At 41.5% G+C, this 11,117-nt stretch overlaps 2 protein-coding genes across 3 annotated transcripts in view; one reads left to right on the top strand and one right to left on the bottom strand.

Moving 5' to 3' along the window:
• Position 1: 1 nt before the first annotated feature.
• The window catches only part of si:dkey-183j2.10 (glutamate receptor U1), a 14,652-nt gene continuing 3,536 nt past the window's right edge, over positions 2-11,117 (bottom strand). Inside the window, exons 2-11 of one of the 2 annotated variants that reach the window (XM_036983292.1) lie at positions 5,327-5,389; positions 5,092-5,212; positions 3,367-3,401; positions 3,041-3,220; positions 2,349-2,572; positions 2,135-2,232; positions 1,789-2,006; positions 1,393-1,612; positions 978-1,222; positions 2-828 (exon numbers count right to left, since the gene is read on the bottom strand). In XM_036983292.1, the coding sequence (XP_036839187.1) occupies positions 724-828; positions 978-1,222; positions 1,393-1,612; positions 1,789-2,006; positions 2,135-2,232; positions 2,349-2,572; positions 3,041-3,220; positions 3,367-3,401; positions 5,092-5,161 (1,395 nt within the window). In that variant the 5' untranslated portion in view covers positions 5,162-5,212; positions 5,327-5,389 and the 3' untranslated portion in view covers positions 2-723. Of the gene's footprint in view, positions 829-977; positions 1,223-1,392; positions 1,613-1,788; positions 2,007-2,134; positions 2,233-2,348; positions 2,573-3,040; positions 3,221-3,366; positions 3,402-5,091; positions 5,213-5,326; positions 5,480-11,117 lie in introns of those variants that run through there. The other variant, XM_021609349.2, reaches the window with a different exon arrangement.
• The window catches only part of brpf3a (bromodomain and PHD finger containing, 3a), a 26,448-nt gene continuing 25,320 nt past the window's right edge, over positions 9,990-11,117 (top strand). Inside the window, exon 1 of the mRNA XM_021609344.2 lies at positions 9,990-10,321. The gene's annotated coding sequence lies outside the window, so the exon portion shown is untranslated. The remainder of the gene's footprint in view (positions 10,322-11,117) is intronic.

Raw genomic sequence — 11,117 nt, 5'->3', positions numbered from 1 at the left:
ATTCATTACTAGACTGGTTTTATTGAAAGATATGCCGTAACTTTTACATCAACATCGTTCTATGACATAATGCTTTTTAAAAAAATGTGTTGAGTTCTATAATGACAAAACATGTTATGTAAGTGAACAGACGGTTTTATAGGTTTGAAACGAATGTGCGAAATGTGTGCTGCCAATTGTACAAAAACAGTTCAGTATACTTGGTATCTATAATATGTATATGTATGATCTACTTTAAAACGAATGTACTGCATAATTTCATTAATAACAGTAATATATTGCTCTCAGTATTTGTGCTGACCAAAAGTACTGAAATGTAAACTCTTTGAAAGTGATGATTTTTCCTAATTTACAAGATGACTTGACTTGGACCTTCAGGTTTCATTTCTATTTTTGCACCGCTCTTAAATCTTTCTAAATCACTACACATGAAATTATTTGTAACAGTAGATATACATGTTTTTTTTCTCAATAAAATATCTTCAACATAATAATACTGTAGAATTGTTAATTTACTCCACCTCTCCAGTACGCTATTTATTACTCTGTTAACTAACACATGTCATATAACAGCCTGGAAATAGTCTGCAAGCATATCTGATACACAGTGTTTCTTTGTGGTTAAAAAAAAAAAGTATCTAGAACAAAACTCATGTCAAGACCTGCATAGTGACAAATGCTTTGTTAGGCCATATATAATGGAGTATCTACTATCATTTCTACTCATGCTTTGTCTTTGTCTGTGGTTTCCTGGCTCCTCTTCTGGTTGGTGGCGGTGGTCCTCAAGCGCTGACTCAGTTCATCAGACAACACTGTGCAATAGGATTTCTGTGGGGAGCAAATTGGAGCGATGTGTAGAGCAATCTTGACCAGGCAAATCTGCTTATCTATTCATATGGAATATTCCCACAAACCACCACTCTTCATTAAAACCCAGTGTTAGACCGTGTGTGAGTGTGTGCATATGTGTTGCTCACCCTCTGCTCCCTGGCATTGCTCCGGGACTTGGTGGTGAGCTCCAGGACAGCCAGCAGCACCCCTAGCCCCAGGCCCAGAGCAAGCACCAGGAACATGCCCTTCAGGCTGTGGGGCTGGAAGGGGGAGGCCTTGGCTGCGTCTGCCATGCAGCTGCTGGCCCACCACTTACTGCGCAGGTAAGCCAGCTCTCCTGCCTCACTCAGCTCCAGGATGGCCACACTGAGGTTCTTCAGCATGGGAGAGCCTGGATGACACAGACAGTACCATTTGCACATCAGCTGGCTTGTTCGAGAAAGTATTTGTGTTGCATGAGTACGGTGAGTGTAAGAACATTATCACGTATAAATAAAGTTCAGAGGTTCCAGTCAATGTGTTTTGCCGTATGATATCTCACTCCCTAGACATGTGGCTCACCCAGGGTGCCTGCGATGCTGTACCCTCTCATGCCGATGACCTCATGGACACGGACCAGCTCACAGTGACGAGCCGCCACCAAGTCCAGTGACACAGACTCTCCAATGAAGGCAAAGTTGCCCTCCTTTGCCCGGCGAACACCCTCATCCATTGATGACACAAAACTCTTGGCTCTCTCCATGTGCTCGTAGATCCTGCGGTAGGTTGGGTTATTAGAGTTCTACACCAAGGAAAAGAAAAACCACAGACAGAGAGGAAGAGAGCGTCAGCGTGCCGCTGAGAGGACTGACAGAACGGAGACACTGACACGTGAGCCCAATCATTTGAGGGCAAAGAGCGAAGGGGAAAAGAAGGGGATACCAGGGGATGGGGTGTGGCAGGGTGCACTGGCCTCACCTTGAAGAAGGCAAGTGTGGAGGAGCCAGACAGGGTCCCATACTCAATCCCTTGCTGGTTGGCCAAGTCCTCAAACCCTTTCACCATCAGCTGATTGGAGTCTGAGCCCTGAGATGTGCTGAGGTTGGAGAAATAGCAAGCCAAGAGGACCAGACCAAACAACCACCAGGTGCAGCATATTATGCGTCCTGATAAAGCTTTGGGGTGTGGACCGGCACCTGAGAATAAGAAGAAGCAATACTAAATCAGAACACCAAACCACACAGACCATACACCGCTCTTGTGTTGTTGTTTTGGTGCAGGTACTCTATTGGTTGAAATGCCTGGTTAAATCCCTGTTAGTTACCCTGTAGAGTGAGGGCTCCAGCAGTGTACCACAAACTGTGGCTGAAAGTAAAGCTGTTTTCCTCAGTCTGGGGTTGACTCCACTCACATGGGCTGAGTCTGTGTTGGAAAATGTTTGTTTAACAGTTTTTAAATTATACTTGCAAAAGGTTCCAGCCAGACTCAGTACATGATAAATGTATTTTCTGATGAAACTTCCTCACAACATAATTCACCTGGCTACTACACAGATGGAGACAGCAGTCCCCAGGTACGCAGCGAGGATCCCCACCCAGGTCTCTACTGAGAAGGGGGTCAGGAAGTCAAAGATGCCAGCCTCTTCTGAGATGTCTTTCCTCAGGAGAATGCTGATTCCTGTCTGCATGAAGGGTTTGGTCATCCCCACAACCTTCTCCCGGGCAGCAGTGAGGGTCAGAGGAGCAATCGCCAGGTCTGCCTCCTACAGGGATAAGAATATAGATTTATATTTTTACATTTGCTTTTTTACATTTCTTTATACAGGTTTTTTCTCGTTGAGATAACATCTCTTTTCCAAGAGAGACCTGGTCCAGCAGCAGAGGGAACGACGTTTCAGACAAAACCATTTACATACACTAACACAACATTAAACAAAACCATAAACACACATACCAGTACAACAAAAACATTGCACATTGAAAACCCAAACGTCTTGGCTAAAAACAGCTGTCCTAAAAACAATTACACTCTTCTACGATATATACATCGATCAAGTGTTCAAACCCCACCAACGAAAGTAGATCATCACATTTTAAAATGTTCACATTCATGAGTAACTTCCCGCATGGTTATGGACACATTGGAATGGACAGTGTCAATCGTAAGCAGAAAGGGGAGCAGATGTTCTGCACTGTAGTCACTAATCTATGAAAAAGTTTGCTTTGCTCACCTTTCTCACCACCTCTCCGATCATCCCGTTCCAGGCCCCAGTCTCATCCTGCCTGCCATAGGACCCATCTTTCACCAGGTGCACGTTGTACTTGAAGTCCAGTTTCTTGGCCAGTTCAGACAGCAGGTCCATGCAGTAACCTTCCATCTGAGAGCCTTTGGACATGGTGTATGGATCTTGCTGAAGGGTGAGGCACAGAAGAACGATTCTGACTTCTGAATCGTCATCAAATCTTGTTTATACAGCAGCAAATGGGTTGAAATGGAGTAGAAAATGCTTGCAGTCAATACAGTATAGAGTGACAGAGACATGCGCCCTTTAATTACCTTTATTGTAGTGATTGTCAAGTCTGGTCGCATTGCTAAAGGAGAAATAGATATTAGCGAGATATGGAGGTTACCCTGATTCACCGGCATCCAAATCAAAGAGGAAGATAAACTACTTGAAGTTGCATTTGAACAATGACACTCTTAGGTGAATCACTTATGATTCACAGCATCTCCAACAGCGTCAGCATTGTGAGTGCTTTCTAAGTACATCGACACATCAATTGAATAAAGGCATATACACAGGAGGACAACAGCGTGCATGCTTACACACTGAACAGAGAGGGGAGAGGGCTCTGGCAGACCTTCTCTGTCGGCATTGAAGCATTGCCAAAGCGTCTTTCCGGTCCCACTGGCTTGACATCCCTAATTCACAAATCTTTTTCTTTCATTTGGAGTGCAATTGGAGTGCCTTCCAAATGTAGCCGGCGGATTCAAAGAGCTCTTTGTGCTGTGGCCATCTTTAGCCCTTATACCCTGAGTCGGTGACCCCTTTGCAGATAGTGAGAGGTAAACATGGGGGTGCATTGATGCCTTCTTAGTCATCACAACTGGTTTCCGGCATCCCAGAGAGCTGGCCACTCTCCTTTCCCACTTGAAAGTGTTCAAAACCGTTAAGATCTATTTACAGCCATATTCCAGTTTGTGAGTTATTTCAAGCCATCACAAAGACATGGCACTATGGGGTAGGACGGCAGTCAGAGTAAGCCTCAAAAGCCTTGATTCAGGCTAAGGCCACAGGGCTCCCTCAAAACCATAGGGAGGTCCTGACACACATCAGCTCGTCCTATTCAAAATATGACACCCATACAAGCTCTTCAAGGGCCCTGTCACTTTTTGGCCACATTTGAACACAAGGCTCCTTGTTCGTTGCATTGAATTGATTTATTACCATTTTTGTAAGCATGTCAGCTGGCTCGCTTCTTTTTCTGTCAGAGTGGTGCGTGTATGCCAGACAGGATGCGGCCCCTCACTTTGATGCCATGCCCAGCTGACAGTCTCCTCATTCATAACTTGTCAAGCAGAGAGAACACGAGGAGTCTGGCACCAAAATAAGCATATACACTGCCACGCTGCCAACACAAGCGCATCGACTGGTCAAACAGCTAAAGAAAAACGTCTACATTTTGTCATTTTACATTTTCTCATGTTTTTTCGGGAATTTAGTTTGAGCGGCAGTCTGTTTCTGTTATCATGCCAATCAGAGTTGGACTGAGCTGTGTTTCATAGATTTCAAATTAAATGGACCCCAGCTACCCAAGGGTCCCCGTCCACTGACTGACTGATTTACGCAGATTTCAGTAAGTCACTAATTCAACAGATTTATCTATGAACATTTTAATTGGTGGATAATAATAACAATCCAGCAGTAAATGTATAGGGCTGTTAGAAGGGCCCTCAACAGAATTTGAAATGGGCCCCCTAATTACTATGTCTGCCCCTGATGCCAACTCCTTGTCACTCATTGTCATACCAAACAAATCCTCTATTTTATTCTCAAGCTCATTAGTGGTCATTAAACGAAAGAACGTTTAGAATTGAAGATTGCTTTGAGGCCCGATTGTTTGGCTTGACGATAACAGCGTTTGGACCAGGTTATGGTGAATCTCATGCACGTCAAGATTCCTGTTTTACACAGTTTTGCTTGCTTTCGTGACCGACAAACAGACAAAGAATGAACTGGATTTATGAGCACAGTAAGATGTACATTAAACAGTATATTACCCGCAGCACAGCTCCTTAGGGGCAGTAGAAGCACCATGGTGCACAGGATGACACCCAACAGCACCCTCATGGTTTCACCTCTGATCCTAATGATGTCGTGGTATCAACGTGATTTCACAAACTATTCAATTCAGAGAACAAAAGAAGCTAATGTCATACTCAAATTGAACAGTGGACTAAACATACAGTAGTTATGAAGCTATGACAATACACAAATGAAAGAGATCTTCCATACCTGATAAGATTGTTAGCTGTAAAGTGAGTCGGCTGTGTTGAGGCTTCCAGCTATAGACTGATCCTGATGAACGAGGGCAAATGATGATGAGAAAAATTCATCCCAGCACAACAGAGCTGCTAAAACAGCCAATGGACTTTTTTGTGGGTGGAGAATGAGTTTGTCCCCTGTGACTGTGTCACTTAACAACATGTTTGGAAGATTCAAATGCCTGTGTTTCTATAACTAATGGTATCTTCCCAATTGCTTGCTGGTTGGATGATCACCTCAGATTTACACCTTCTTACAGAGCAAGGCTATATATAGGCTATAAACCAGCTGGGGAGTAGAGTATGGAAGCTCGTTCCTGACACACACAAAAAAAAAGAAAATCTGACTACGAGGTATGAGATAGTAAGTCACAATTATGAGATATTAAGTAAATGATGAGATATTGTCACGTTCTGACCATAGTTCTTGGGTGTTTTCCTTGTTTTAGTGTTGGTCGGGACGTGAGCTGGGTGGGCATTCTATGTTGTGTGTCTAGTTTGTCTATTTCTATGTTTGGCCTGATATGGTTCTCAATCAGAGGCAGGTGTTAGTGATTGTCTCTGATTGGGAACCATATTTAGGTAGCCTGTTTTGTGTTGGGTTCTGTGGGTGGTTGTTTCCTGTCTTAGTGTTTTCTGCACCAGTTAGGACTGTTTCGGTTTATTGTTTTGTATTATGTTCATGTTTAGTTTTCTTATTAAAAAACATGAACTATAACCATGCTGCATTTTGGTCCGCCTCTCCTTCCCAGGAAGAAAGCCGTTACAGATATGTCTTCAAAAAGTATTCAGACCCCTTGGCTTTTTCCACATTTTGTTAAATTACAGCATTATTCTCAAATGGATTCAATTGTTTTCCCCCCCTCATAAATCTATACCCTATAATAACAAAGTAAAAACAGGTTTAGAATTTTTAGCAAATGTATTAAAAATAATGAATATTCCATTGACATAACAGTCTGATGGCCTTGCTCGGTCCCAGCTTTGATGCACCTGTACTGACCTCGCCTTCTGGATGGTAGCAGGACTGTTAAATGTCCAGGATCCAGACTTACTATCTCACAATTATGACTTAGTATCTCATTATTATGACTTACTATCTCATAATAAAGACTTGCTATCTCATAATTGTGACTTACATATTTTATAATAATGACTTACTATCTCATAATCAGTGGTGAAAAAAGTACCCAATTGTCATACTTGAGTAAAAGTAAAGATACATTAATAGAAAATGACTAAAGTGAAAGTCACTCAGTAAAATACTACTTGAGTAAAAGTCTAAAAGTAATTTGTTTTAAATATACTTAAGTATCAAAATAAAACATTTAAAGTATAAATTGTTTCAAATTCCTATTATTAAGCAAATATTTTTAATTTACGGATAGCCAGGGGCACACTCCAACACTCAGACATAATTTACAATTGAAGCATTTGTGTTTCGTGAGTCAGTGAGATCAGAGGCAGTAGGGATGACCAAGGATGTTCTCTTTATAAGTGCGTGAATTGGACAATTTTCTTGTCCTGCTAAGCGGGCAAAACGTGACGAGTACTTTTGGGTGTCAGGGAAAATGTATGGAGTAAAAAGTACGTAATTGTCTTTAGGAATGTAGTGAAGTACCAACCACCCGAGCCACTACCTGTTCACCCCGCTACCATCCAGAAGGCGAGGTGCATCAAAGCTGGGACGGAGAGACTGAAAAACAGCTTCTATCGCAAGGCCATCAGACTGATAAACAGCCATCACTAGCACAGAGGCTGCTGCCTACATACAGACTTGAAATCATTGGCCACTTTAATAAATGGAACACTAGTCACTTTAATGCCACTTTAATAATGTTTACATACAGTGCCTTGCGAAAGTATTCGGCCCCCTTGAACTTTGCGACCTTTTGCCACATTTCAGGCTTCAAACATAAAGATATAAAACTGTATTTTTTTGTGAAGAATCAACAACAAGTGGGACACAATCATGAAGTGGAACAACATTTATTGGATATTTCCAACTTTTTTAACAAATCAAAAACTGAAAAATTGGGCGTGCAAAATTATTTAGCCCCTTTACTTTCAGTGCAGCAAACTCTCTCCAGAAGTTCAGTGAGGATCTCTGAATGATCCAATGTTGACCTAAATGACTAATGATGATAAATACAATCCACCTGTGTGTAAGCAAGTCTCCGTATAAATGCACCTGCACTGTGATCGTCTCAGAGGTCCGTTAAAAGCGCAGAGAGCATCATGAAGAACAAGGGACACACCAGGCAGGTCCGAGATACTGTTGTGAAGAAGTTTAAAGCCGGATTTGGATACAAAAATATTTCCCAAGCTTTAAACATCCCAAACAGCACTGTGAAAGCGATAATATTGAAATGGAAGGAGTATCAGACCACTGCAAATCTACCAAAACCTGGCTGTCCCTCTAAACTTTCAGCTCATACAAGGAGAAGACTGATCAGAGATGCAGCCAAGAGGCCCATGATCACTCTGGATGAACTGCAGAGATTTACAGCTGAGGTGGGAGACTCTGTCCATAGGACAACAATCAGTCGTATATTGCACAAATCTGGCCTTTATGGAAGAGTGGCAAGAAGAAAGCCATTTCTTAAAGATATCCATAAAAAGTGTTGTTTAAAGTTTGCCACAAGCCACCTGGGAGACACACCAAACATGTGGAAGAAGGTGCTCTGGTCAGATGAAACCAAAATTGAACTTTTTGGCAACAATGCAAAACGTTATGTTTGGCGTAAAAGCAACACAGCTGAACACACCACCCCCACTGTCAAACATGGTGGTGGCAGCATCATGGTTTGGGCCTGCTTTTCTTCAGCAGGGACAGGGAAGATGGTTACAATTGATGGGAAGATGGATGGAGCCAAATACAGGACCATTCTGGAAGAAAACCTGATGGAGTCTGCAAAAGACCTCAGACTGGGACGGAGATTTGTCTTCCAACAAGACAATGATCCAAAACATAAAGCAAAATCTACAATGGAATGGTTCAAAAATAAACATATCCAGGTGTCAGAATGGCCAAGTCAAAGTCCAGACCTGAATCCAATCGAGAATCTGTGGAAAGAACTGAAAACTGCTGTTCACAAATGCTCTCCATCCAACCTCACTGAGCTCAAGCTGTTTTGCAAGGAGGAATGGGAAAAAATGTCAGTCTCTCGATGTGCAAAACTGATAGAGACATACCCCAAGCGACTTACAGCTGTAATCGCAGCAAAAGGTGGCGCTACAAAGTATTAACTTAAGGGGGCTGAATAATTTTGCACGCCCAATTTTTCAGTTTTTGATTTGTTAAAAAAGTTTGAAATATCCAATAAATGTCGTTCCACTTCATGATTGTGTCACACTTGTTGTTGATTCTTCACAAAAAAATACAGTTTTATATCTTTATGTTTGAAGCCTGAAATGTGGCAAAAGGTCGCAAAGTTCAAGGGGGCCGAATACTTTCGCAAGGCACTGTATCTTGCATTACTCATCTCATATGTATATACTGTATTCTATTCCATCTATTGCATCTTAGCCTATGTCGCTCTGACATTGCTCATCCATAAATGTATATTTATATATTCTTATTCCATTCCTTTACTTAGATTTGTGTGTATAAGGTAGTTGTGGTGGAATTCTTAGATATTACTTGTTAGATATTGCTGCATTGTCAGAACTGGAAGCACAAGCATTTCGCTACACTTGCAATAACATCTGCTAACCATGTTGATTTGATTTTTAAGTTTAAATAAAAGTTGTCAAAAATATAAATAGTAAAGTAAAGTACAGATACACCAAAAAACGACTTAAGTAGTGCTTTAAAGTATGTTTTACTTTTTTTTACTACAACACTGCTCATAATTATACCTTACTATCTCATAACTAAGACGTGGATGTCGATTAAGGCATCCCCCCGGATCTCTCTGATTCAGAGAGGTTGGGTTAAATGCGGAAAACACGTTTCAGTTGAATACATTCAGTTGGACAACTGACTAGGTATCCCCCCTTCCCTTTCCTTTTAACTAGTGGTCAGATATATTTTATTTTGTGGCGGGAATGGGCTTCTATGGTATGGAGAACAAAGAATAAAGAAAAGAAAGGGGCACATGTTTTTTGTTGTTAAATTAACAAACGAAAGAGGGTGGGAATGTTTATAGTATAAACAGTGAATGGAGCTGGCTGGTTCAGTTGCATACCGCTATTATTCTTAAGTTTCAAACTCTTGCCTGCAGATATTACCCCCTTCACGAAATCTGTCTATTTTTTTTGTATATGGAATACATTGTGACAAGTTCAGAAACTATGCAGAAATAACCTATAAATAGGCAAAGCCTACATTGTGCACCTTGTTCACCTATTTAACCGTATCTATTAAAAGGAATACAACTTCTAAGCAGCACCGTGTGTGGACTGAACTGAATGTAACAGGTGTCAAATACTGTTGTCCGTCGATAATGAAGACAAGGCGCGCAAAAGAGAGGTCGAGTAGTTTTTCTCAACGCTTTGCGATAATGTGTTGTCCCGTTCCAACTCGATGCAATGGGGTTTCTGTGTTGGCCAATCATAATCGAACGCGCGTAGTGTACGAGGTAAAATTAGGCTGTGCTAGTTTTTTTTTTTTCTCCAAAGGGGCGTTTTTTTTCAAGCCATCTTGACTGAATATCTAGCTACATCCCAAGGTAGCTAGCTAGCTACATCAATCTGACACATCTTACGTTATTGTATGTGCCATTTAGAGTAGCCATTTCAAGTTGAAGACGTCTAAATCACAGATATGTAAGCAGGTCGAGTTTGAGCATTTTGTCCGAAGTCACCATGGAGGACTGAAGTGCTGAAGATGACGCTGTCGCCCCTGAAATTACCGGGTAGCAATGGCATAGCTTGTTACTAGCATGTCGGTCGTATTTCAACGTTAGTTAGCTAACGTTATCTTTCTCTGGCTCGCGCATGTCATAGGATCACGTTAAACAAGGTAAACACTTCCGACATTTTGGCTGACTTGTTTGTTTTTGCTTTATAAAATATGGCGCTCGTCATGTCGAGCTAAATGTGCCCTGTGCAAGCTAGCCATCAAATAGTAACGTTCGTTTGTTAAAACGTTAGCTAGCGTTAGAGTTGTGTTTGAAGGGTCAGTAGCCTGCGTACACATACGAGGACACACATTGCGGCATTCTAGCCGAAATGATACTTGTACTTATGGACCGTGTTAACCCAGTTATGGTGCCACTGTTTTATAGGTTGCTTATCAGTTCACAATAGTAGTGACTGCAAATGTTGTATGGATAAAATGGCTGACAGTCGGGTCGGTTTGGTGTTTAGCGCCCTGCAACCCAACTATGTGAGCAAAAAAATAGAAGATACGAGCAGTTGATTGGTTAAATATAGAAGTGTGGAATATTCTCGAGCTGTGATTGGATGTAAACTAGGCTGTTAGATGTGTAGCATAGAAACTGCTGTCATTTTTATTTTTTTTAACCAGGCAAGTCAGTTAAGAACAAATTCTTATTTACAATGAACATTGGGTTAACAGCCTTGTTCAGGGGCAGAACGACAGATTTTTACCTTGTCAGCTCGGGGATTCGATCTAGCAACCTTTTAGATACTGGGCCAATGCACTAACCACTAGGCTACCTGCCGCTCCGTAATCATACCTCAGTGACTATAATAGCTACCAAATTGCTTTTAGTGTTTTTCTGATATGAGATGAATCTGTGATAATTTGTTTGATTGCAAATCAGTAGTAAAATCAGTAGGCCTAATGTCTCTTC

The sequence above is a fragment of the Oncorhynchus mykiss genome, chromosome 7 (assembly GCF_013265735.2).
Source record: "Oncorhynchus mykiss isolate Arlee chromosome 7, USDA_OmykA_1.1, whole genome shotgun sequence".
In the NCBI taxonomy this organism is placed as follows: Eukaryota; Metazoa; Chordata; class Actinopteri; order Salmoniformes; family Salmonidae; genus Oncorhynchus; species Oncorhynchus mykiss.
This window is presented reverse-complemented; position numbering and strand designations above follow the sequence as displayed.